The 26281-nt window shown below is 54.2% G+C and overlaps 1 protein-coding gene and 1 pseudogene across 10 annotated transcripts; one reads left to right on the top strand and one right to left on the bottom strand.

Annotated features, from left to right (window-relative positions):
- Positions 1-524: 524 nt before the first annotated feature.
- On the bottom strand, positions 525-25661 carry CACNB1 (calcium voltage-gated channel auxiliary subunit beta 1). Of its 10 annotated transcripts, none has more exons than XR_013406646.1 (15): positions 25404-25661; positions 22851-22937; positions 19523-19642; positions 14743-14865; positions 14054-14190; positions 13770-13846; positions 12428-12447; positions 12084-12164; positions 11623-11681; positions 11335-11444; positions 11025-11176; positions 4664-4759; positions 4031-4216; positions 1052-2377; positions 525-886 (listed from the first exon to the last, which is right to left on the bottom strand). XR_013406646.1 is itself a non-coding variant. In XM_001086857.4 (14 exons), exons 1-14 carry the CDS (start codon positions 25485-25487, stop codon positions 1913-1915), a joined length of 1797 nt encoding a protein of 598 aa, XP_001086857.2. In that variant the 5' UTR covers positions 25488-25661; the 3' UTR covers positions 525-1912. The 10 variants fall into 10 exon arrangements, 6 of the variants coding, with proteins under 6 accessions (XP_001086857.2, XP_014975007.1, XP_077827594.1 ...); XR_013406645.1 differs by lacking the exon at positions 12428-12447 and adding an exon at positions 13224-13378; XR_013406648.1 differs by lacking the exon at positions 4031-4216.
- Positions 17492-17876, top strand: LOC696112 (protein NEF1 pseudogene; annotated as a pseudogene).
- Positions 25662-26281: the final 620 nt, after the last annotated feature.

The raw sequence follows: 26281 nt of genomic DNA on the forward strand, positions 1-26281 counted from the left end.
AGGGATGGCAGGAATGGGTACACTCATCTGCTGACTTTCAGTCGATGACTGACAGAATCCCTGATTATCTCTGACCTGCCCCCAAAGCTGGTTAGCAGGAACAAGGGGGGCATTAGTGGAGCCAGAAGCTCAGCCCCTCCCTCTCCTGAGGTGTTGGGACACAGCCAGGCCACAAGAGCAGAAAAACAATCATGTGTATTTAAGACATTGCACCAATGGGTCTGGATCTCACCCACCAAGCAACACCAGCTTCCCATTGCCTCTGGCTGTACTTGTGGAGAGAGAGGTAAGTGAAGGGGCTCAGGGCCAGTGCCGAGCCAGGACTGCCCAAGCAGCTCCTGGCTTGGGCATAATACATCAGAGGGCCAAAATCGAAGGATCATCTTCCCTTTTGAGTCAACGACTCAGCGCACAGCTTCTTCCTGCACCCACCCCTTCAATTCCCCCTGCATATCAGCAGCTCCCAGGTGCCTAGGCTGATGACTATGTGGCGAGGACAAAGAAGCAGGCTTGGGAGGCAGCCACAAAGGACAGGACAGTGGTTTTATATATGGCAAAATACTTCTCCTAGGGGAGTACAGACAAATATAGACAGACAGATGGGGGCACAGGACACCAGACAGGGAGGGGGAAAGGGTGGGCAGTGGTGTCTTCTAATCAGTAAGTGGAAGCTGCACCCCACCCCCAGGTGGAGTGTAGGACATTGGCACAGGAGGTGGCGAGACAGGCATGAGGTGCCCATCCCTGAGGCGGGCAGCCGGGCAGGGCCCAGTCCTTGTTGGCACAGTTGGCTCTCTCTGGCCCAGCTGGGATGCTGGGGAGGGGCAGGGCTGCTGGGCTACAGGGATTCCAAGGCAGAGGGATGCCCCAGGGGAGAGGGGGTCTCCTGGGGGAAGTGAACATGGGTAACAAACAGAATCACGAGAGGCAAGTACAGAGCAGCAACAGCAGCAGCCAAGCCCCCCAGAGGAGATCCGAGGTCCCAAGGCAACCCCTGGGCACCAACCCATGGGTCCTCTCCCCTGGGGCCTCAGGGTGAGGGTGAAGGAGCAGTTTTTTGGTTTAAAATGAGGCGGACCAGAGTGTTCCATGGGCTCCACACCCAGGTGGCACAGGGATGGGGGGCTCAGATGCAGAAGAGGGCCCCCTCTTCTAATGGCAGCAGGCAAGGGATGTTGGAGGCCAAGCTCATTCCTAGGGTAGGCAAAGGCTGAGGTATGGAGGTGGGGGATGGGGAGCAGCGCCTCAGCTGCTCATTCTTCAGGGTTCTGGGCCCTGGACGTTGCCATGGCCACGGAGGGTAGAGGGTTTTGTATGCCTGCCGGCTTCCACCCAGAACCCTCCCCAGAGACAAGCTCCCCATGGGGTGTCCATGCTGTAGCTTTCACCGACCAGACGATGCTGCCAGGAAGCTGGGAGGAAGGGGCAGGCAGGGTGAGGGACCCCGGATCTGGGGTCTGGGGAAGAGCCCCCATGGGAAAGAATCTGTGGCCTCCCTTTCCAGGAAAAGTGCCCAGCCCTTCCCCAGTACTGCAGCTTGGGAGAAGGAGAGCCATCCCACTTAGGACCGTCACTTAGGGCCCCGAGTAGAAAGAGTGAAGGAAGTGCACCTTTTCTCTAGGAGGGCGAGGGAGGAGAGCCCCTTAAGATGGGAGAAAGGGGACACTTCAGAAAAGTGGGTATCCCCCATCCATCTGCAACAGGCAGGTAAAAACCGACAGCTGGGGCTTAAGGGCCTCCCGGGAGCTGGGATGATAACGCCGAATAAACCCCAAGCTTTGAGCAAAGGCATCTGAAAGGCGGGAGACAGCGCCCCCTGGAGGCGAATACATGTTGGGTGTGAGCCCCTCGCTCCCTCCCCTCCCCTCCCCTGGGCTCAGAGCCCTTCCTCCCGCCGTGTGGCCCCTGCCTCTCAGCGGATGTAGACGCCTCGTCCCCAGCCCTCCAGCTCGTTCTTGTTGCGCCCCAAAACTGGACCCCCACCCTCAGCGCAGTAGCGGGCCTTATTCCGGCCCCGGTTCCGGTTGTCGGTCAGCTCTTCCTCATAGTCTTCTTCCTCGTCCTCCCAGGATCCCTGTCGGGCTGGGGGGGTGCCACCCCCTGCAGGGTCTCCAAGCCCTGGCCCCTCTGAGGGGTCAGTCTCCATGTCCACACATGAGTCTCCCAGCTCCGTGTAGGCAGAGTTTCGGCTGCCGGGGGTGTCGGCATCAAAAGTGTCTTGGCGGGACAGTGCCCGTAGCGTGCCTGCCCGGCCTGGTGGGTGGCTGCTGGGGTAAAGGCCTGGGGGCTGGCCCAGCTCCCCTGGGTACTCGTGCACGCTGGCGTGCTCCCCGGTGGCCCGTTCCAGCGGCTGGTCCCCAGAAGCAAGGTAGGGTCCCTGGTTAGCAGACGGACAGCACACACCATGCAGATCAGGCAGGGGTGAGAAAAACACAACAAAGCAAGGCAAGTTAGTGACAGCATTAAGAGGTCCGGCCTGGATGAAGAGGGTGCTGGCTCTAGGGGAGGGGCCCCGGGGACAAATGGCTCTGGAGCCCAGCCAGAGGACAGACCTCAGGGCATTTGCTCCTCTCTCCAGACAGGGGGCACCCGACCTTCATGGCCGTCAGCCGTGAGCCATGAGTCACCGCTTCCCCGGTGCAGGTCATTAATGCTATCTTGGGGTTAATCATCATTAACAGCTCAGTATTGCCACTCATTAGTGGTTGATTGGGTTAGTCATTGCCTTTGGTTTTCCAAATATATTAACGAGATTTCAGCTAAAACCTGCTGACCCTGGCTTCTTCGACCCACACCAGACCCCAACCTTAGGCTTCCAGAACCCCATGCTTCTCCCACCATTCCCTAGTCAGATGACACTGTCTCCAAGGCTGATGGGATTCCTCCCCTGCCCCCAACAAGGACTCAAAGCAGCAAGCTGGGGAAGGCTGCTGGGTCTCCCCCTCCTACTGAAGATGAAGAGGTGACCCAGTGTCCTCACCACCAAATGTCACATGGAGGTGGGGCACAAGAGAGGTTCCAGTCCCTCCCCTGCCATGTCAAGCTGTGTGACCCTGAGCAAACAGTTCCCCTCTCTGTGGCTTCATGTCTTGGTTGTAATGTGACGGGAGTTAGACCTGAGCAGCAGTTTCCAAACTGTTACCTAGAGATCTGGGGTGGGGTTGGGTGGGGAGGGCACAGAAGTGCTTCAGGGGTCCCCATGGAGGTGGAGGGGAGGCCATTCCCCTGGCTCCCTCAGGGCAAAGCAAGGATGTATTATCTACATCCTCAGCTTCCACACAAGATTCATTGAACAAATGGGCTCTGTTGCTGAAAACAAATTTGAAAGCTAGTCTAGAATGATTTCATGGGTTTCTTCTGGCTCTTAGAACCTTATACTTAATGGTGTGGAATCAAGAGGTGGGCTGTGGCTCCCATGGGAGGAGGGCAAGGCAGGATGGGTCTCCCATGGGAGGGCCTTTCCGGGACTTTAACTGGGAGAATGGTGGAAAATTCAGCATCAAGTCATAGAAGATGCCACATTCTGGGTCCTTCTTGAGGGGCCGTGTGGAGTCAGGGCTCCAGGGAGGGAGAGTCCAGGTTTAACGTAGGTTTCCCTGGCTCTGAGGGCCTCCGCTCTGTTGGGTCTAAAAAGGGTGTGGAGTCCAGCGAATTAGTTTATCAGTCTTCCTCGCATGTCCTTCCTAGTCCCTTGTCTTAAAAGTGCTCCCATCAGGCCTCATATCCAGCGGGCAGCAGATGCGGTCCTATGGCACCAGGCCCAGGAAGACAGCACCAGAAGCCCCAGACCCATCAAAAACCACAGACACCAGAAACTGCCGCTCATCACGTTTTTTTACAAAATAAAGCTCTTCCCTTCCTCCTCCATGTTCCCTGCACTCCAGTTCCGACCCCAGAGCGGGAGGGAAGACGGGCAGGGTGCCCACTACATGGCATGTTCCTGCTCCTGGGGCACCGCACTGTCCCGCTGCGAGGACTCCAGCCCGCCCCAGAAGCTGAGGTTTCTCCTGAGCGAGGTGAGCACCTGTACCTGGAGGTTGGAGACAGGGGCAGGGCTGGCAGCCAGGGCTGCGGTAGCCATGGTGCGGTTCAGCAGCGGATTGGGTGGCGTGCTGCTGGGCGGATGTGTGGCCTTCCAATAGGCTTCCAAGTACTCTGCCAGGTGCTCGCAGGCATCCTCCAATTGGTTCTCGTCCAGGATGATGTCAAACATTTCCTGTGAAGGTGGGGTTAGGGGGCAGGGCTGGAATGAGTGGGGCGTGGCCAAGGGGGTTGAGGGTGTGGCCTGGGTGCAGTGGGTAGAGTCAAGGGATTGAAGGACAAGGTTAAAAAGAGGCCTCTGGATGTGGAAGAAGGGAAGGAGGGCTCTCAGATCTACAGATTGGCAGAACTGCAAGAAGTTTTGGCACTCAGTCCAACTCCCTCATAGAGATAAGGCAACCAAGGCTGGGAGACAGGGCTTGACTCTCCACGGTGAAGGGTGCTTCTGGGGCTTGAACCCAGTCTTTGACTGACGGACCTGCACTCTTCTCGGAAGACCAGTTTGCACCTACAGGCCTGACCCAGGTGTTCCTGGTCACTCTGTCTCTCATGTAGGCCAGAGGAAACCGGGGCAACCCAAATGTCGTCCCTCCCTTCCCTTCCCCGGGATCTAGGCACTCACAGGTGGGCACTGTGCCAGCTTTTCCGAGGCCGCTATTTGGACGTTGAGGTGTTTGGACTGAGACTTTCCTCGGGACTTGATGAGCCTCTGAAGTACCTGGTTTGGGGAGGGAGAAAAGGAAGAGGAACTAGAGGGACTCAGGCAATGCACCCAGTCAGAGAGGCGGGTCCTGGTTGGATCAGCATGGAGAGCCAGCGTCAGGGCCCTTGAATGCTCCATAACTCTCAGCCCTGGGCACCTCTGCAGAAATGACCTCAGCAGCCCTATGTCTAGGGCTCAGGCTCTCTCCTGGTCTCATGCCAGACTTCCTTAGAGGCTGTATGAAGGGTAGTGATTCTTCTTCCCAACTTCTCTAACCTTGTTTGTAGGCCTGCCCACCCTCCTTTTTTTATTTTTATTTTAGAGACTGGTTCTCACTCTGTCGCCCAGGCTGAAGTGCAGTGGTGTGATCATAGTTCACTATACCCTGGACTCAAGCAAGCCCCCAGCCTAGCCTCCTGAGGAACTAGGGCTACAGGCACGTGCCACCATATCCTGCTAATTTTTTAAAATTTTTTTGTATATGTTGCCCAGGCTGGTCTCAAACTCCTGGCCTCAAGTGATCCACTTGCCTCAGCCTCTCAAAGTGCTGGGATTATAGGCATGAGCCACTGAGCCCAGTCACACCCTCTATATTAACAACACCAACAATAGTCTTCCTTTATGAGGCACTTGCTACATACCAGCATTGTTCTGTGCTTTTCACATGATCAATTTAGTCCTGATAACATTCCTGTTCGACAGCTACTATTATCATTCTCATCTCAACAACCACCACCATAATTATAATAATGTAAAACCTGAAACTAATCATGAGGAACAATCACACAAACCCACACTGAGGGACAGACAGTCTACAAAATAGCTGTCCTGTACTCTGCCTAAATGTCAGTCTCTGGAAAATTCAAGAAAGGCTGAAGAACCCTTCCAGATTAAAGAAAACTAGGCCGGCCGGGCACGGTGGCTCACACCTGTAATACCAGCACTTTGGGTGGCGGAGGTGGGCGGATCACGAGATCAGGAGATCGAGACCATACTGGCTAACATGGTGAAACCCCATCTCTACTAAAAATACAAAACATTAGCTGGGCGTGGTGGCGGGCGCCTGTAGTTCCAGCTACTCAGGAGGCTGAGGCAGGAGAATGGCATGAACCTGGGAGGCAGAGCTTGCAGTGAGCTTAGATCACACCACTGTACTCCAGCCTGGGCGATAGAGTGAGACTCCATCTCAAAAAAAGAAAAAGAAAGAAAACGAGGCCGGGCACGGTGGCTTACACCTGTAATCCCAGCACTTTGGGAGGCTGAGGCGGGTGGATCACCTGAGACCAGGAGTTCAAGATCAGCCTGGCCAACATGGTGAAACCCTGTCTTTATTAAAAAATAATAATACAGGCCGGGCGCGGTGGCTCAAGCCTGTAATCCCAGCACTTTGGGAGGCCGAGACGGGTGGATCATGAGGTCAGGAGATCGAGACCATCCTGGCTAACACGGTGAAACCCCGTCTCTACTAAAAAATACAAAAAAACTAGCCGGGTGAGGTGGCGGGCGCCTGTAGTCCCAGCTACTCGGGAAGCTGAGGCAGGAGAATGGCATGGACCCGGGAGGCGGAGCTTGCAGTGAGCTGAGATCCGGCCACTGCACTCCAGCCTGGGAGACAGAGCGAGACTCTGTCTCAAAAAAAAAAAAAAAATTAAAAAAAAAAAATAATAATACAAAAATTAGCTTGGCGTGGTGGCATATGCCTATAGTCCCAGCTACTCTGGAGGCTGAGGCATGAAAATCACTTGAACTCAGGAGGCAGAGGTTGAGATGAGCCAAGATCATGACACTGCACTCCAGCCTGGGCAACAGAGCAAGACTCTGTCTAAAAAAAACAGGCAACACGTGATACTGGGTTGGTTCCTGGATTGGAGGAAATGTTGCCATGAAGGGCATTCTATGCGGGGCATAGTGGCTCACGCCTGTAATCCCAGCACTTTGGGAGGCAGAAGCAGATGGATCACCTGAGGTCAGGAGTTCAAGACCAGCCAGGCCAACATGGCAAAACCCCGTCTCTACTAAAAATACAAAAATTAGTTGGGTATGGTGGCAGGTGCCTGTAATCCCAGCTACTCAGGAGGCTGAAGCAGAATTGCTTGAACTAGGGAGGCAGAGGTTGCAGTGAGCCAAGATCGCATCACTGCACTCCAGCCTGGGCAGCCAGAGTGAGACCCTATCTCAAAAAAAAAAAAAAAAAAAAAAAAAAAAAAAAAAAAAAAAAAAAACTAATATGGACTATATTTTAGAAACAATTCTTGAATTCTACAATTGCATCATGGTTGTGTAAGATACTGATGTTGTTCTCAAGAAACACAATATAGGCCAGGCTCACGCCTGTAATCCCAGCACTTTGGGAGGCCGAGGAGGGTGGATCACTTGATGTCAGGAGTTCGAGACCAGCCTGGCCAACATGGTGAAACTCTGTCTCAACTGAAAATACAAAAATTAGCCAAGCGTGGTGGTGGGTGCCTGTAATCCCAGCTGCTTGAGAGGCTGAGGCAGGAGAATCACTTGAACCGGGAGGCAGAGATTGTAGTAAGCCAAGATCACACCACTGCTCTCCAGTCTGGGTGGCAGAGCAAGACTTTGTTCCAAAAAAAAAAAAAGAGAGAGAAAGATGAAAGTAATTTTTCAAAATTAGTGAATCTGAAAAAAATTAGACTGTACACTTAATTTATTTTTTATTTTTTAATAGAGACAGGGTCTTGCCATGTTGCCCAGGCTGGTCTCCAACTCCCGAGCTCAAGTGATCCACCTGCCTCAGCCTCCTAAAGTGCTGGGATTACAGGTGTGAGCCACCAAGCCTGGCTTATAGACTTTAAATGGCTGAATTTCATGGTATGGGAATTCTACTTCAATAAAACTGTTAAAAAATTAGTGAATCTTGGTGAAGAATATTCAAAATATAAGATTTTTTTTGATACTATTCTTGCCACACTTCTGTAAATCTGAAATTGTTTGAAAATAAAAATCTTTTTACAAAATGGAACAGATATAGTTCTGGGATACCAATAATATTTATTTATTTATTTATTTATTTATTTATTTATGAGACAGAGTCTTGCTCTGTCACCCAGGCTGGACTGTACTGGTGCGATCTCAGCTCACTGCAACCTCTGCCTCCTGGGTTGAAGCAATTCTTGTGCCTCAGCCTCCTGAGTAGCTGGAATTACAGGCGCCCACCACTATGCCCAGCTAATTTTTTGAGTTTTAATAGAGGCAGGGTTTCACCATGTTGCCCAGGCTGGTCTTGAACTCTTTAGCTCAGGCAATCCACCGGCTTCGGTCTCCCAAGGTGCTGAGATTACAGGCGTGAGCCATCGTGCCTGGCCCAATACCAAGTATTTTTCATGATTAACCCATTTATTTAATCTTCACAAACCCAGTATGCCTATGCTGCAGATGAGGAAACCAAGGCATAGAGATGTTTGGCCACTTGCCAAAGGAACACAGAGCCAGTAAGTGACAGCCCTGGAGTAGAAGTCCAGGCTGCCTGGTTCCAGAGTCCCTCCTCTTAACCTCAATGAGGGAAATGGAAGCATTGGTTACTTTCTAGTTCAGTGTTTTTGCATCCATTATGTCATTTGGTCCTTTCAACTCCCCTCAGGAAGTACTTAAATCCCATCATCCCCTTTATCTCATTAGAAACATAGGACTCAGAAAGGTTAAGTCGGCTGGGTGCAGTGGCTCATACCTGTAATCCCAGCACTTAGAGAGGCTGAGGCAGGAGAATCACTTGAGGTCAGGAGTTTGAGACCAGCCTGGCCAACATGGTGAAAACCTGTCTCTACTAAAAATACAAAAATTAGCCAGGTGTGGCCGGGACCGGTGGCTCACACCTGTAATCCTAGCACTTTGGGAGGCCGAGGACAGCAGATCACGAGGTCAGGAGTTCAAGACCAACCTGACCAACATGGTGAAACCCCATCTCTACTAAAAATACAAAAATTAGCCGGGTGTGGTGGCATGCGCCTGTAGTCCCAGCTACTCAGGAGGGTGAGGCAGGCGAAATACTTGAGGTGGAGGTTGCAGGCCGGGCGCGGTGGCTCACGCCTGTAATCCCAGCACTTTGGGAGGCCGAGGCGGGCGGATCACAAGGTCAGGAGATCGAGACCATCCTGGCTAACACTGTGAAACCCCGTCTCTACTAAAAATGCAAAAAATTAGCCGGGCGAGGCGGCGGGCGCCTGTAGTCCCAGCTACTCGGGAGGCTGAGGCAGGAGAATGGCGTGAACCCGGGAGGCGGAGCTTGCAGTGAGCCGAGATCGCGCCACTGCACTCCAGCCTGGGCGACTAAGCGAGACTCTGTCTCAAAAAAAAAAAAAAAAAAAAAGAGGTGGAGGTTGCAGTGAGCAAGATTGCACCACTGCACTCCAGCCTGAGTCACAGAGCGAGACTCTGTCTCAAAAAAAAAAAAAAAAAAAAAAAAAGCCAGATGTGGTGGTGTGCGCCCATAATCCTAACCCCAGCTACTCAGGAGACTGAGGCCCAAAAATTGCTTGAACCTGGGAGGCAGAGGCTGTAGTGAGTGAGATCACACCACTGCACTCCAGCCTGGGTGACAGAGCAAGACTCTGTCTCAAAAAAAGAAAAAAAAAAAAGTTAAGTAACTGGTCCAGGGAGCTCAGCTCATGGGATGATAATGGTTACCACTACTGGCTGCCCTCATAAATCAGAGAGTAGGCTGGTTACGGTGGCTCATGCCTGTAATCCCAGCACTTTGGGAGGCCGAGGTGGGCAGATCACGAGGTCAGGAGATCGAGACCATCCTGGCTAACACGGTGAAACCCTCTCTCTACTAAAAATACAAAAAATTAGCCAGGCATGGTGGCGGGTGCCTGTAGTCCTAGCTACTCGGGAGGCTGAGGCAGGAGAATGGCCTGAACCTAGGAAGCGGAGCTTGCAGTGAGCCGAGATTGTGCCACTGCACTCCAACCTGGGCGACACAGCGAGACTCCATCTCAAAATAAATAAATAAATAAATAAAATAGGCCGGGCGCAGTGGCTCACGCCTGTAATCTCAGCACTTTGGGAGGCTGAGGCGGGCAGATCACAAGGTCAGGAGATTGAGACCATCCTGGTTAACACGGTGAAACCCCGTCTCTATAAAAATACAAAAAGTTAGCCGGGTGTGGTGGCGGGCGCCTGTAGTCCCACCTACTCAGGAGGCTGAGGCAGGAGAATGGCTCAGTGAACCCAGGAGGTGGAGCTTGCAGTGAGCCGAGATCGTGCCACTGCACTCCAGTCTGGGCGACAAGCGACACTTGGTCTCAAAAAAAAAAAACAAATAAACAAATAAATAAATCAGAGAGTATACTGAGCTGCTTACACCATTCCTCTCAACAATAACACGAGAGGGATTATAACCCCACTTTATAGGTGAAGAAATAGAGAATCAGAGGCTAAATAATTCCCCCAAGTTTCCAAGTTCAATAAGAAAAACCAACAGTAATAATAAATCAATATGTAAATCAATCAGAGCTAGAATTTCAAGCCCATGCTGTCTGTTAACTTCAAATCCTTCACCTCAACTCTTCCTCCATGTTTCTCAGATCCCCACTGGCATCTAGAAGGGAAAGTTAATGGTGCTGCAATACAAGGAAAAAGTAAGACGGCCTTCTTGCAGATTCCCCCTCTATCAAAGTCCAAATGAGGACACTGCAGCAAAAAGGGTTGATATCGAGAGAGTAAAGCAACTGGGCAACACAGCTAGATCCTGTCTCTAAAAAATACAAATATTAGCTAGGCATGGTAGTGGACACCTACCCACTAGTCCCAGCTACTTGAGAGGCCGAGGTGGGAGGATCGCTTTAGCCCAGGAGGTAGAGGCTGCAGTGAACCATGATTGCACCACTGCATTCCAGCCTGGGTGACAGAGCAAGACCCTGACTTTAAAAAAAAAAAAAAAAGAAGAAGAAGAAAGGAAAGACCTCCCAACTGCCAAGTAGCTGGGTGGCACTGGAACAAAAAGCACAGAATTCTTTCAGTCCAAGGGTGGGAGGTCAATCAGGGTGGAGACAGGGGACTGGTCTGCATGACCCTAATAGTAGTAAATAATAGCTAACGTGTTGTATCAGACCATTTGCTAAGTGCTATACATTTATGTGATGTTGAAACACTTGACAATACCATGGAGCTTTACAGAGAAGGAAACTAAGACTCGGGTAGATTAAGTCACACAATCAGTAAGCCATGGAGCTGGGATTTAAACCCAAGCAGCCCGACTCCAGAGCACTCCTTTTAAACCATGCTGTCCCGGCCAGGGTCAGGCTCCTGCACCCACCTTGGGAGAGGTGATCTTGATGTAAACAATGATGGGGGCCAGCGAGGTCTTGGACAGCTGGGCTGGGTGATTGATGGTGTCAGCATCCAGAGCAACCAACTGAAGGGTCCGGGCCAGCTCGAAGATTCGCTCGATTTCACTCTGCACCTCAGCTGGGGGCACGGAGTCATGTGGATGGGGGAATGTCAGGTGGCCTCCCAGGAGGTAGTAGGTGGAGGGAACGCTTCTGGAGATGGCCCTGCCCACTAACTCCCACCCCTCCCACGTCCAGCCCAGAAAGGGTGAGTGAAGACAGCAGGGGTGGGCTCACCCAAGCTGGAGCGTGTGTTGGAGCGCTCAATGATGATGTGTTTGCTGGGGTTGTTGAGAACTGAGCGCTTAGCCAGAGAAATGTCTGCCGTCACACGAGTGATGGAGATCCTGGGGAATGGGGCAAGAGGGGAGTCAGGGATCAGAGTGGGCTGGAATGCCCTGCCCACTCCCCAGTTCCAGGCCCGCCTTCTGTTCCTCAGTCCCAGGACCGTGATTTGAGGCATCCGGCCCATCCCCAGCAGCAGAGAGCAATGGCAGGTGCGAGGAGCAGCTCCCAGGGTCTTACCTGCCATCAAACCGATGCTTCAAGAAGTCAAATAAAGCTTTCTGCATCATGTCTGTAACCTGGGGGTGGGGGTTTGTGGGGAGGGAAGGAGGAGAAGGTAGGCATTTAAAGCCACTCAGACTCTGAGCAGCTGGGTATTTGTACCCTCACGTTCCACTTTCTTCCGAACAGGACTTTATGGTGGGCAGGGGTCTGGGTCTGAGGGGTCTCCACTGGGGTCTCTGGTTCCAAAGGTCCCTGTAAGTGGCATCTCTGGGAGGACTTTTCTGGGGGTTCCTTTGGGGGACGGGGTTCCTCTGTGTGGGTCTTCCTGTGGGTTAGGCCCCCTGGGGGTTCTCTCTGAAGGTCTGTAGCCCTCCGGGGAGGATGCCTTGGGATCTAGGCCCTTCTAGGGGATCTCTCTGGGGTCTGAAGATCTTTCTAAGGCCCCTCTGCATCCACTCCCCTCTAGGGAGTCCTACCTCGTAGCCCTTGAGCGACGGTCCCACCAGGATGATGGGCCTCATGGAAGGCACCACGTCATAGGGGGGCACATGCTCTGTCTGGGGGGCAAGCAGGGAGGGGAAACCCCAGAGTGGAGATGATATTAGATCCTCTCCCCCACACGCCAGGCTCCCCCATGCAACCTTCCCCCACCCTGTCCCAGAGCCCAGATGTGGGGATCAGGGTGGGGATGGGGAGGGATGGCCAGGGAGAACCAGGAAAGGTGGGGGAAATGGGGGCAGATGTGGGAATGGGTGTTAGAAGGTCCCCCTAGCTCATCCCAGGGAGTGGGGAGGAGGACACAGAAAGCTGTGATACTCACCGACTTCTGCTTCTGTTTGGCTGGGTCCAGAGATTGCCAAGAGAGGGAAGGGGGAGGAGAGAGGGAAGGGGACCCAGGCAGGGGCAGAGGGCAAGGCAAGAGCCAGGACAAGAGAGGGAGGGAGAGCCGGGCAGACGAGGAGAGATAACAGGGCATGCGTGTTAGTGACAGACAGAGCCAGAGATGGGGAACGGGACCCCACGCCAAGGGGGAGCCAGATGTGGCCCTGGATCAGGACTGACAGTCCAGTGGATGTGGGAATATTCAGACATATCCTACCCTCTTCTGAGTCTTGGAAAAGAGCTGGTGAGGTTGACAGCCCCTACCTTGGTGCCCACCTCCTGCCCCCAGTGCATGCCAACCTGCCCATTTTAAGGGTTCCCTTAACTGTCTTGCTTTGCAGTCAGCAGTCCCCCCCATCCACTATGTGCCCACCCAATCAAAAAAGGGCAAAGAAGGAATGCCATCCCATGCCCTGCTTCACATGCCAGGATAGATGCCAACACCGGAGCAGGCCCCTGGGAGTGAGGGGAGAGGTCAGGGTTCATGACCACCAAACCCTGCTGCCCCAGGTGTGGGGGCAACCTTCCAGGGGCAAGATCTCCTTCCTGGAGATGGGGCCAGGGCGGAGTTGTGTGTGGAGAGGGATGTACCCATGCTACCCTTCCCTCCACCTCAGCAGGAAGCCCTGATGCCCACAGAACAGACCACATCTGAATCCATTACAGCCCCCTTTCCTCCACCAAAGTGCTGGCCCTGACTCCCCCACCTTTTGCAAGAACACAGCGAGAATTACCTTCTTAAAGAAGGGGATGCGTTTGCCATGGGGTGGCGGGGTGGTGACACTGCTAACACTAGTCTTGGCAGAGCCACTCTGCTCACCAAGCTCGGCCTCTTCCTCCTCTAACTCTAGGGGGTCTAGTTCAAAGGCTAAGTTAGTCATTTCATTACCTGGACCGGAGAGTCAGGAGAGAGGGAGGAGGGAGGCGAGGTGGGGAGAAGGAGTGAGATGAACGTGGAGACACAAGTACAGAACGCAGGGATGGGGATGGGGAAAAAAGAAAGAAGAAGAGGTGAATGGAACAGGGCTGGGAGAAATGAATGGGGACGGGGCAGGGGAATCAGGCAGAGAGATGGAGCTACCAAAGAAAGGGGAGAGGAGAGACATGACAGGCCCAGCTTGAGGGGTATCCTACTCTTCATGGAGGGGGAACCATTGCATGTGCTTGGGGGACTCAGGATTGGGGTGTTTCCTACTGCAGGGAAAGGAGGAGTCAGGGAGTTGGGAGACCACCCCACCCAGGAGCTCCTCCCCAACCCCCTGCATGGCGATGGTTCTTACCACTGGCAGGGGGTGTGGGGCGGCGGGTGCCAGTCACCACATCTCCCAGACTGGAACTGGAGTTATCGCCTGATTTGCTGTGTGGGCAAAGGCAAACCGAGGTTGTGAGCAAAGAGGTGGGCATGGGGGGATCTCATCCTCTCACATGGGGCACCCCTGGAGGTGCTCCGGCCCCACTGGTGATGCTACAGGCAGCTCTGTGCCCTCAGGGCCAGGGGCAACCACTGAGGCCTAGTCCAGGCTGTATGGCCTCTCCAACCCCTTCCCCTGCCCCACCCAGACACCTGGAGCTGAGGCGGTTCTGGCGCAGCTTCTGTTCCTGCAGCAGGCGAAGGCTGTCCAGTTTGACGGGGCTGGGAATGAAGCCAACCTCACAGCCCTCCTTCACCAGCCGCCCGATCCACCAGTCATTATTGTATTTCTGCAAAGAACATGGCAGGTGGATGGAAAGTCCAAGAGGGAAACTGCAGGGGCAAGCTAACAGTCACTCTCCAGGGGAAACGCCCAGACTCGCCTCCCTGCCCAGGGGTGGCACCCTCAAAGATCCCCAGCCCCGGCTCCAGCCTCTGAGTGGAGCTGCCAATTCTCAGGACAACTCCAGGACCAGCATGCTTTCTGGCCATGGACCACCCTGCCACCGGCCCAGTGCAATTCTGAGAGTCCTTCTTCTCCCCATGTGCCCACCCTACTCTAGAAAGGCCACCCGAGTAAATGCAGGTACCTGCATGTCCCTGGCACACCGCCACGCCGGTTCGGGCCCCCTGACAAACCCTCCCAACAATCTTCTGACCTAAGCATTACCACCCCATTTTTCCAGTAGAAAATTAAGAGGCTCAGAGAGGTGGAGAGATTTGTCTAAGGTCACACAGCAGATTCAGCCCGGCTCTGCTTGGCTCAGAAGTCTTTTGTCCACTAGCACTCTGGCTGCCTGTCTCCTGGCACCCACTCCCTTGTTCTCCCTCCAGATACCCACCTCCTTGATGTGCAGGAAGTCTTTGGGCTCAAAGGTAATGGCCACTCCCTGCACAGGCACCTCATCCCCTGGAGACGGATTGTAGCCCACATTTGTCCGCACGGCAAATGCCACTGGCTTGGTCTAGAGGAGGCACACCGGGAAAATGGCAACTAGAGGGTAAACCACAATGTAATGTACAACTTCCTGACAGGGGTGGTGGTTACTTGGATGTTTGCATTGTAATTGTTCATTGAAATGTGTATGGACACGGGCAGGGTGTGGTGGCTCACACCTGTATTCTCAGCACATTGGGAGGCCAAGGTAGGTGGATCATCTGACGTTAGGAGTCCGAGACCAGCCTGAACAACATGGTGAAACCCCATCTCTACTAAAAATACAAAATTAGCCAGGCGTGGTGGTGGGTGCCTATAATCCCAGCCATTCCAGAGGCTGAGGCAGGAGAATTGCTTGAACCTGGAAGGCAGAGGCTGCAGTGAGCCGAGGTCATGTCACTGCACGCCAGCCTGGACGACACGGCAAGACTCCATTTCAAAACAAAAACAAAATGTATACTGACACTTTGGGAGGCCAAAGCAGGTGGATCACTCGAGACCAGGAGTTTGAGACCAGCCTGGTCACATGGTAAAACTCTGTCTCTACTAAAAATACAAAAAAATTAGCTGTGCATGGTGGCGCACACCTGTAATCCCAGTTACTCAGGAGGCTGAGGCATGAGAATCATTTGAACTCAGGAGGCAGAAGTTGCAGTGAGCCGAGATGGCACCACTGCACTCCAGCCTGGGCGACAGAGCAAGACTCTGTCTCAAAAAAAAAAAAAAGGCTGGGCACAGTGGCTCACGCCTGTAATCCTAGCATTCTGAGAGGCAGAGGCAGGTGGATCATGAGGTCAGGAGTTCAAGAGCAGCCTGGCCAACAGGGTGAAACCCCGTTGCTACTAAAAATACAAAAATTAGCTGGGTGCAGTGGCAGATGACTGTAATCCCAGCTACTCGAGAGGCTGAGGCAGGAGAATTACTTGAACTCAGGCAGCAGAGGTTGCAGTGAGCCAAGATCATGCCACTACACTTCAGACTGGATGACAGAGTGAGACTCCGTCAAAAAAAAAACGGTATACTGAATTGGCTTGTGTGGTTTTCTCCATTTATATTAACTTCTACAATAAAAAACAAGAAAGCAAAATGTGGAATTCAGCCCTCTCAGGGTAGAGGCGGGGCACTGAGGAATGAAAAGGGTTGGGGGTGGGGAGGCCCACAATGATACCCAGAAAAAATAATAATAATAGCAGGCCGGGCACGGTGGCTCACTCCTGTAATCCCAGCACTTTGGGAGGGCAAGGCGGGTGGATCACTTGAGGTCAAAAGTTCGAGCCTAGCCATGACTAACATGGTGAAACTCCGTCTCTACTAAAAATACAAAATTAGCATGGCGTGGTGGCACATGCATGTAATCTTGGCTACTTGGAAGGCTGAAGCAGGAGAAATGCTTGAACCTGGTGGGTAGAGGTTGCAGTGAGCTGAGATGGTGCTATTGCACTCCAGCCCCGGCAACAAGAGCAAAACTCCATCTCAAAAACAAAACAAAATAAATAAATAAAATAATAGTAACAGGCCGAGTGCAGTGGCTCACCCCTCTAATCCCAACACTGAAAGGCTGAGGCAGGTGGATCATGAAGTCAGGAGTTCGAGATCAGCCTGACCAACATGGTGAAACCCCGTCTCTACTAAAAATACAAAAATTAGCCGGGCGTGGTGGCGCACCTGTAATCCCAGCTACTCAGGAGGCTGAGGCAGGAGAATCACTTGAATCTGGGGGGTGGAGGTTGCAGTGAGCAGAGATCGCGCCATTGCACTCCAGTCTGGGCAATGGAGCAAGACTCCATCTCAAAAAATAAATAAATAAATAAATAAATAATAATAATAATAGCAGCCAGGCACAGTGGCTCATACCTGTAATCCCAATACTGGCTTGAGGCCAGGAGTCTGAGACCAGCCTGAGCAATATAGTGACATCCTGTCTGTTTTTTATTTGTTTGTTTTGAAACGGAGTTTTGCTCTTGTTGCCCAGGGTGGAGTGCAATGGCGCAATCTCGGCTCACCACAAACTCTGCCTCCTTGGTTCAAGCCATTCTCCTGCCTCAGCCTCCCAAGTAGCTGGGATTACAGGCATGTACCACCATGCCCGGCTAATTTTTGTATTTTTAGTAGAGACGGGGTTTCTCCATGTTGGTCAGGCTGGTCTCAAATGCCTGACCTCAGGTGATCGCCTCCCAAAGTGCTAGGATTACAGGCGTGAGCCACCGCACCCAGCCAACCCTGTCTGTTTTTAAAAAATAAAAGGGGCAGCTGGGAACGGTGGCTTACGCCTGTAATCCTAGCACTTTGGGAGGCCAAGGCGGGCGGATCACAAGGTCAGGAGTTTGAGAACAGCCTGGCCAACATGGTGAAACCCCGTCTCTACTAAAAATACAAAAAAATTAGCTGGGCATGGTGGCGGGCACCTATAATCCCAGCTATTTGGGAAGCTGAGGCAAGGAGAACCAATTGAACCTGGGAGACGGAGGCTGCAGTGAGCTGAGATCGCACCGCTGCACCCCAGCCTGGGCGGCAGTGCGAGACTCTATCTCAAAAATAAATAAATAAATAAAAGGGGCTGGGCACAGTGGCTCATGCCTGTAATCCTAGCACTTTGGGAGGCTGAGGCAGGAGGATCACTTGCACCCAGGAGTTCAAGACTAGCCTGGAGCGGCGGATTAGCCTGCGCGGGGCAAAATGGAGCTCGAGGCCATGAGCAGATACACCAGCCCAGTGAACCCGGCTGTCTTCCCCCATCTGACCGTGGTGCTTTTGACCATCGGCATGTTCTTCACCACCTGGTTCTTCGTTTACGAGGTCACCTCTACCAAGTACACTCGTGATATCTATAAAGAGCTCCTCATCTCTTTGGTGGCCTCACTCTTCATGGGCTTTGGAGTCCTTTTCCTGCTGCTCTGGGTTGGCATCTACGTGTGAGCGCCCAAGGGTAACAACCAGATGGCTTCACTGAACCCCTGCTTTTGTAAATTACTTTTTTTTTACTGTTGCTGGAAGTGTCCCACCTGCTGCTCATAATAAAGGCAGATGTATGGCAAAAAAAAAAAAAAAAAAAAAAAGACTAGCCTGGGCAACATAGCAAGATCCCATCTCTACGAAAAATAAAAAATCAGCCAGGTGTGGTGGTACGCCTCTATAGTTCCAGCTACTCGGGAGGCTGAGATGGGAGGATCACTTGAGCCTGGGAGGTCAAGCCTCCAGTGATCCGTGATCACACCACTACACTCAGCCTGAGTGACAGAGCGAGACCCTGTCTCATAAAAAATAATAAATATTTAAATTTATTTATTATTATGTTTTTTGAGACAGGGTCTCGCTCTGTTGCCCAGGCTGGAGTGCAGTGGCGCAATCTCGGCTCACTCCAGTCTCCGCCTCCTGAGTTCAAGCGATTCTGATGCCTCAGCCTCCTGAGTAACTGGGATTAGAGCGTACGCCACCACACCCAGCTAAGTTTTGTATTTTTAGTAGAGACGGGGTTTCACCATGTTGCCCAAGCTGGTCTTGAACTCCTGACCTCAAGTGATCCGCCCAACCCGGCCTCCCAAAGTGCTGGGATTACAGGCGTGAGCCACTGAACCTGGCCTAAAATTAAATTAAAAAAAAAAACAATAATGACAGTAATGACCATTTAGTGTCCCAGGTACCATGTTACATGCTTCACACATATTCTCTCATTTATATTCATCACAAAAATAAAAAATCCTCTGAAGTTAAGTGGTATTATTATCTTCATTTTAATGTGAATTTCCTAAGATCACACAGCTATTAAGAGTCAGGACTAGAGCCTGTAATCGCAGCACTTTGGAAGACTGAGGCTGGCTGATCACCTGAGATCAGGAGTTCAAGACCAGCCTGACCAACATGGAGAAACCCCATCTCTACCAAAAATACAAAATTAGCCGGGCATGGTGGAGCATGCCTGTAATCCCAGCTACTCAGGAGGCTGAGGCAGGAGAATTGCTTGAACCCCGGAAGGGAAGGTTGCAGTGTGTCGAGATCGCGCCATTGCACTCTAGCCCGGGCAACAAAAGCGAAACTCCGTCTCAAAAAAAAAGAAAAAAAAAAAAAAAAGAGTCAGGACCAGGATTCCAACCCAGAGGAAGTTTGATTCCAGGAAGACGTGGAGATTTTAGCACTGTCCCGGCACAGTGGCTCACGCCTGTAATCCCAGCACTTTGGGAGGCTGAGGTGGGCAGATCACTTGAGGTCAGGAGTTTGAGACTAGCCTGGCCAACATGGTAAAACCGCGTTTCTACTAAAAATACAAAAATTAGCCGGGCGTTGTGGTGCACGCCTGTAATCCCAGCTATTCGGGAGGCTGAGGCAGGAGAATCACTTGAACTTGGGAGGTGGAGGTCGCAGTGAGCTGAGATCACGCCACTGCATGCCAGCCTGGGTGACAGAGCAAGACTGCATCTCAAAAAAAAAAAAAAAAAGAAAAAGAAATTTTTAGCACTTCTCAAGCGCTTATTGTGTGTGGAAACAGTATAATAACAGGCACTTATTATACTTATTATACTGTATAACCAGGCAGGTATTATAGCCCACGTTGTGCAGGTGAAGACAGAGACGCAAGGTTCAGGGGTACTAGGAAGTGGCTGAGTCAAGACTTGGCCCTGGGTCTGCCCGGGCTCTCTCTATGGCCCAGGGAAATCATGCCAGCACGCCCCTTCCCACATCTTTCTCACCTTGGCCTTCTCGAGCTGTGCTAATGCCTGGCGCTCTGCTTCTTTCCTTAAGGCTTCCCGGTCCTCCTCCAGAGATACATCAGAGTCCGATGGACGGCTGGTGTAGGACTCCGCTGAGCCCTGAAAATACAGAGAGCCAGATCAGGGCCATTGCTGCCTCTCCCAGCTCCTGGGCCTGGGAAGGCATGGAGGTGCCACCCATCATGGATGCCTCTAGCCCCAGCCAGCCCAGCATGACGCCACAAGGGCTAAGAGAAGGTGGTATTAGGTGGAAGGGACCAGGAGCTGAGATTTCTCAGGCCCCTGGGGAAAGTGTGGCCCTAGTGAGGGTGACAGCAGCAAGCAGGAGATGAAGGCAGGCCCAAGGACAGCTGCTTGGGGCCCAGGGAGGGGTGGGAACCTGATAGGGGCACAAGGCAAGGGAGGAATGCCAGGGACGAGTCTCTACTCCCACTGCTCCTTCCCTCCCCTGCCCCCAGCACCCACTGAGATAGACTCAGCCGAGGTCCAGTGGCATCCATTCCAGGGACTGCAGCCACCAGCTTCGGCCTGAGCTTTCTGCACTATCAGCCGCGGATGGCCTGCTCCACAGGATGGGGCCACCACAGATTTTGCCAACTTCTGTTCAAGGGTAGAGGGAGATAGACTCCTACCTCCCCTGCTCCTTTACCTGGTACTGCCAAAATCAAACTTCACTACTTAGAGCCCCAATCCTCAGGCTCTCCTAGGACACAAGAGAACCCAAGATTTCCAGGCTGGTGCAGACTGAAGAGGCAAGTTAAGAGCAGGATATGGGACAGGGCTTTCCCTGAGATGAGGGCTGCTGGGTGCCAGGCAGCTGGCTTTGACCACAGTGACCAACCCAGAGCACGAGGGACTCCTTTAGGGATGCACACATATGTGTAAGACACATGTCGCCCATACAGACCTGGTAGTGGGAATGCATGTGCTTATTCACGTGTGTGCGAGGATGTGCAAGTACAAGTGTGTGGAGGAGGGCGTGCTCTATAGTTGGCTACATATGACCACATGTGTAGAGCCACATGCGAGTGTATTGGCGGGGGCCTCCCAGATATCTATGACCCTGAGGGTGGGGGACATGTGAGTGCAGGAGTAAGGAAGTGTGGATTCGTGTGACTATGTGGGAGTGGTGTTGGACAAGGCATAGGAGGTTATGTGGCAAAAGAGGAGGACTGCAGAGATATAGGGGTTCTTTCCTGAGGGTATAAAAGGGTCACTTGGCCAGGAATGTCCATGAGTTTGGCATGGAGGGAACCTGGGAAAGACAGAAGACAAAGTCCCACCTCTCCCCAGGGGCCCCAGGTCATTAGCTGGTGCAGCTCCCCATCTCTTTCCCAGCCAAATCATGAAAATGGGAGACCCGCGGGGGAAGGGTTGGGGTGGGGCGAGAGGCATGAAGGAGGGAGAGAAAACCAGCATAGCTCCCACTCTCCACCCTGATGGGAGCACACAGAGTCAAAGAGCCAGGGAAACAGGGAGACAGACTAGCAGAGAGGCACTCATCGACCCCAACACACATGCGGGCACGCGCATTCACACACACACACTCACCAACTCCAACACAGACGCAGGCCCATGCACGCGCACACTCACCGACCCCAACACACACACAGTTACATGCACACACGCAGACACACATGTGCGGGCAGACACACACACACATATGCAGACACACAGGTGCACGCGGATGCACACGTAGGCACATGCACACATACACATATGCAGACACACGCATGCGCATACACACGCATACATCAGAAATGGCAGAAGACAGGAAACAGTGAGGAGGCATGGAGACAGGCTGGAGGAAAGGCCGCCCTCCGCCAGCTTTCCTGAGAGGCTGTTCTACCCGCCGCCACCCCACTCCATCCCCAGCTCACCACCACCAGGGTCCGGCTGGGCGCCTCCATCCCGGCGCCCTCAGTGCCTGGCCCTGCTGGCCTAGGGGGTGGCCCAAACTGCCCGTTCCCTCGGGGGCTCAGGTTACAAGCAGAGTTGCTACATGTGCAAACTGCTAGGGTATATTTAGCTCAGAGATGTGGCAAGGACTGCTCCCCCACCACTCCCCACCACCTACCGGGGATCAGAGCTGGGGAGCTAAAAGGAGGAAGAACTGGAGGCTGGGGTCTGACTCCCTGGGTTGGCAAACACTGAAGGAGCCAAGGTCCTTTTCTGCCAAGAGGGGCAATAAAAGCACAGCGTCATTCTTCCTAGCCCTGGCCAAGTCCTGCAACAGGAGGGATGAGGGAGTGATTGAAGAAAGGACTTCCTGTCTGTTCCTATACTTAGAAAAGACTAGAATGAAGCCTCCCCTTCCCGAAGCTCCCAAGTCAGACTGAGGCTCACATGTGCCAAGTGCTGTAGAGACAGAAGAATCAGAAAGAAGGGCCTCACTCTAATTAGTGGTGGATCTGCCTGGCATCACTCTCGCTCCTGGCCCAAGGTGGAAGGGAGGGGCTCATCTCCAGAGGACCCCTCCTCTGTGCTGTCTTCTGCCCTCGAATGCCCTGCCCATTTCCTCTTCAATGCACGCCTTTTCCTTGTCTAATTCCAAGCCCCTCTCGCCTTTTTTGGGTACCAGGCTTTGGTGAGATGCTAAGTAGTCATAGCAACCACATGCCTCTCTCCGTGCCTCACCCTGAGCCTAAGATTGACAGAGAGATAAGAGCAGCCACTTACTGACCGAGCACAGGAGACCCCAGAAAGCTACTCTCAGTTACACCCTTTCAGGCAGTGGTGCTGCGCTACCGTCTTCTCTATTATAAAATTAACAGCCTCATGCCTCAACCACCCCCATCCCCGTCACCATCACCCTTTCTCTGTGCTTCTTAGATAGTCAAGTCTTGAGGTGAGGAGCGTGTTTCCCTGACCAGGACCTCACCAGGACTACAGGGACCCAAACATCCTCGCTCTGCTTTTCCTAGGACCTGCCTCCACCCCACCCTGTCACAGATTCTGGGGGAGGACATGGAAGCAGACAGCCGGCAGGGGGAGTGGGTGACAGCCCGAAGCAAGCTAGAGGGAGGCAGGCCAGGCTGTCCCTGAATGAGATGACGCAGGCCAGCAGGCAGCAGGGGAGGGTGCCTGGTGCTGGGGGAGGGGCCAGGCAGGGGCGGGGGCTGAGCGAGTGGGTGCAGCTGACAGCACATCCAGGAGAGGTCATGGGGTGTCAGGGTGATGGGGTGGCTCCAGGAAGGTGACAAATGGCACAGGGAAGGGTGCCTGGAGAATACCGCAGACCTGGCTCACCAATGCTGGTCTCTACCAACCGGCCACCTCCCTCCTCTCTGCCCAGCCTCCCCATTACCTGGCGGACAAAGCTGTTGGATGTGGTATCTGAGGACGTGCTCCCATCTGACCGTTTGAATCGCCCTTTCCTCTTGCTGTATTTGCCCTGGAGAGGCCAGGAAAGGAACAAGAGTAGAATCAGAAGGGCCCTTTCCCAACCCTCATCTTGCCAGCCCCAGAGCTACAGCCAAGCTCGGGAACAGCATTCCCAGATCCGAAGAGCCCTACCCCCAAGCCCCTGCACCTTCCTCCTGAGGTGGTACAGCCCAAGGGGAGGGAGGGTCTCCCATCCTCATAGAGAGGACCCAGAGCACAGCCAGGAGTGGGGACCAATGCAAGAGAGCCCTGGGAGGCCCACATGGAAACCCCCAAACCAAGCTAGAGAGGCTGGGAATGGGGGAGGCACGGAGAAGCTGGAGGCTCATTAGGCAGCAGAGCTAATTAAGATGCTGGGCAGGCTGCAGAGGCCTCCGAGGAAGGGAGAGGCAGCCGGCAGTGCTGGGTGTGCGGGGCGGGGGGAGAGAGCGGGAAAGTCCCCCCCCACTCCCCCTCCGCAGGAGCAGAGCAGGGCTGTTTGTGTTGGTGGCCCCCAGAGAGGAGGAACTGCCAACCCAGGGCCCAGCCTGGCTTCTCCCCTGTGCCCAACTCTTCCTTTGCTATTCACAGAGTAGGGAGGGGATGACAGCTCTCTTGGAGACTCAGAGCCAGATTTCTGGGGAGGGAGTAGGGGCATGGAACTGTATTTGGAGAGTAAACATCCAGCCCGATCCCTGGCACCATAGGGGCAGATTTTGCTTCCCACTCTCATCCCTTGCCCCGACAGGACTTTTTCTCAGCTCCCTCTCTCACAATCACAGTAGCTACAACCCTCCCCAAGGAGGCAAGAGGGATGAAGCTTCTACCCTGTGGCCCCCAGCTGCCACTGCCAACGCCCCATGTGCATGGTACCCATCAGGCTATATCAATCTAAATGTCCCTCGGCCCCACCCCACATGAGCCTAGGACACAGCCCCACAGATCCCTAGCGGGTAGACTGGCTGGCTCAGTCTCACAGACCCAGCTCCTGGCTCAGCCTGACCATTGAGGAAGCAACACGTTCAGGTTAAGGGCGTCAGGTATTTCCAGGCCTCCTGTAAGAAGAGCTGCTTCTGGCCCTCCCCATCTCGTAGGCGCACACACACTTGGCCTCAGCCCAGTCCAGAATGGGGAGAGTGAGTGAGGGCTCAGACTTCCAAGTCCCTGCTCTTGGTCTCCATCCTAGACCTTCTTTGGCCAAAGAACCTGGAGGGGCCATGACCAGACTGGGGGCTTTGGCTGCTGGGATCAGGGTACAAGAAAGAGGATGGAAAATGGGAGAGGAGGGCACCTGGGGACCTTTCCAAGATCCTCCTCTCCCCACTCGTCTCTCAAACCAGACATATACCCCAACTCTAGTTCTGGCGCTCCCTACAAACCTAAGAGGATTCCCCAGTGAATCCCAGACACCACCCTCCCCCTGCACTGCCAGGCTGGGCAAAGGGAGTGGCACTCAGAGGGACAGGGGACAGCTGAAAGGAAGGCCCCAGTCAGCTGCCTCCCAGGCTCAAAGGGGCCTGGGGTGGAGGAAGGTATTTTTAGGTCTGACTTGACCCCTCTACATACCCATCAATCACATTATCATGGTGGTTACAGCTGGTGGCCACAGTAACAGAAGAGTTAATGCTATCCTTGGAGAAGGACAGTCCCAAAGAAATCCCCTGGCGCGACCATCCCAGAGCCTGCTGGTCACCCCATGGGAACCCACCGCGCCCAAGAATGCCACTTCCTAGGGGTTACCAGGGGCGTAAGAAAAGTGTGCGGGTGGGGATGGAGAAGTAGCCCCTCCCCCAGGTAAAACAGCTCGTCCCCCTCCCGGGCAGTGAGTTGGCATCCATCCAACTTTCCAAACTTTGGAGGCGTTTTCAGGGCGGGGGTGGGGGTGGGGTAAGTCAACGTGGGTGTTGGGGGAGGGGAGCAGGTCCGACATGGAGATGGAGCCCAGGTGGCTGGGAGGGGACCTCGCCCGGAGTTGGCCCTTTCCCCACCCTCAAGATCCAGTGTCTGCGGCTCTGAAGGCCTGTTTGCATTTGGCACCGCCCTCTGACCATCGCCTCGGCCACCTCCTCGTGCCACCCCCGCCCCACCCACACCCGCCTGGCGCCCCCGAGCGTGCTCTGGGTCGCCCCCCTTGCCTGGCTCGCTTTCTAGCCTCCTTCAACCTCCCCTTCTCAAGGCCCAGATCCCACCACCACCAGCACCCCTACGCTCAGCCCACTGAAGCTGGTGCCCAAGCGGCAGAAACCTTGACGCGGGGGAGACAAGGAGGCGAGGGTGACAGGCAGCCCACCCGCCCCCTCCCCGCTCCGCAGCATCGCCACCCAGCCCCAGGCCCAGAGCCCATCAATCACAACCTGCAAGGATCGGGGACGCGCAGGCATCCCTCTCCCCTTCGCGCCCGGCATATAACCCCTTCCTCTCCCGCGCCTTTCGAGCCGACCTCAACACTGTCCGTGGGAGCGGCCCCCTCCTCTCGGGCCGGGCCACCACGCCTCACCTGCGGGCTGGGGTCGAAGACCTCCATGGGGATCTCCTGGGAGGGTGGGTAAGGGCCCCGGGACATGCCGGTCTTCTGGACCATGGAGAGGAGCCTCCCCTCCCGCCGCCGGCCCGGCCCAGCCGGGCGCCCTCAGCGCATGGGAGAGGCCGTGGGAGCCGAAAGCAGCGCGGCACAGCCAGCACCCGGTCCAGCCACCCAGCTCGGCCTTCGGCTGCCTCCTTCCTGCCTTCCCTCGCTCCTCCCGCTCTCTCCACTGCCGCCGCCGCCTCCCCAGCAGGCTCAGCATCTCCCCGCGCCCCTCCCTCGCTCCCTCCCTCCGCCCGCCCCGGCCCCGCCCCTCGCAGCCCCTCCTCCGGCTCGGCGCACACAATGGGCGTGCGGCAAGCTGGGAGGCAAGCGCCTCTCGGCTCTAGAGGGCCGCAGGTGGGCCTCTGACTGGCTGTGGGGTGCAGGCGGCCCGCTGGGGCGGGAAGGGAGAAACTAGGCGTGGATACTTGGGGAAGGGGTCGGGGGTCGGTCTACCAGTGGATGCCGAGCGCTGATGGGGATGAAGCGCGGACTGGCATGGCTAGCACCGCCCCCTTTTGTCTCAAACCTATCTTCCTGCGGGTCCCCCCAACCCACTCCTGTTTGGGCCACCAGAACTTCCCGGTCCCGGTGATCCTGGGACCTGGCTTTAACTCCTTTCTCCCCAGTGCGGGGCCCAGGCTGCCTTAAACCAAACAGAAAAGCCTCTACCCCTCCAACATGGCTCTGGGGCTGCCGGTGGGAGGCTGAGGCTGAGATGGGGACGGTGTCCAACAGCGACAGCAAAAGAAATCCCAGGGGTCCAGGAGTTCTGCCCTAATCGGTCACTAGGATACACGCCCCCACCC

The sequence above is a fragment of the Macaca mulatta genome, chromosome 16 (genome assembly GCF_049350105.2).
Source record: "Macaca mulatta isolate MMU2019108-1 chromosome 16, T2T-MMU8v2.0, whole genome shotgun sequence".
Classification (NCBI taxonomy): Eukaryota; Metazoa; Chordata; class Mammalia; order Primates; family Cercopithecidae; genus Macaca; species Macaca mulatta.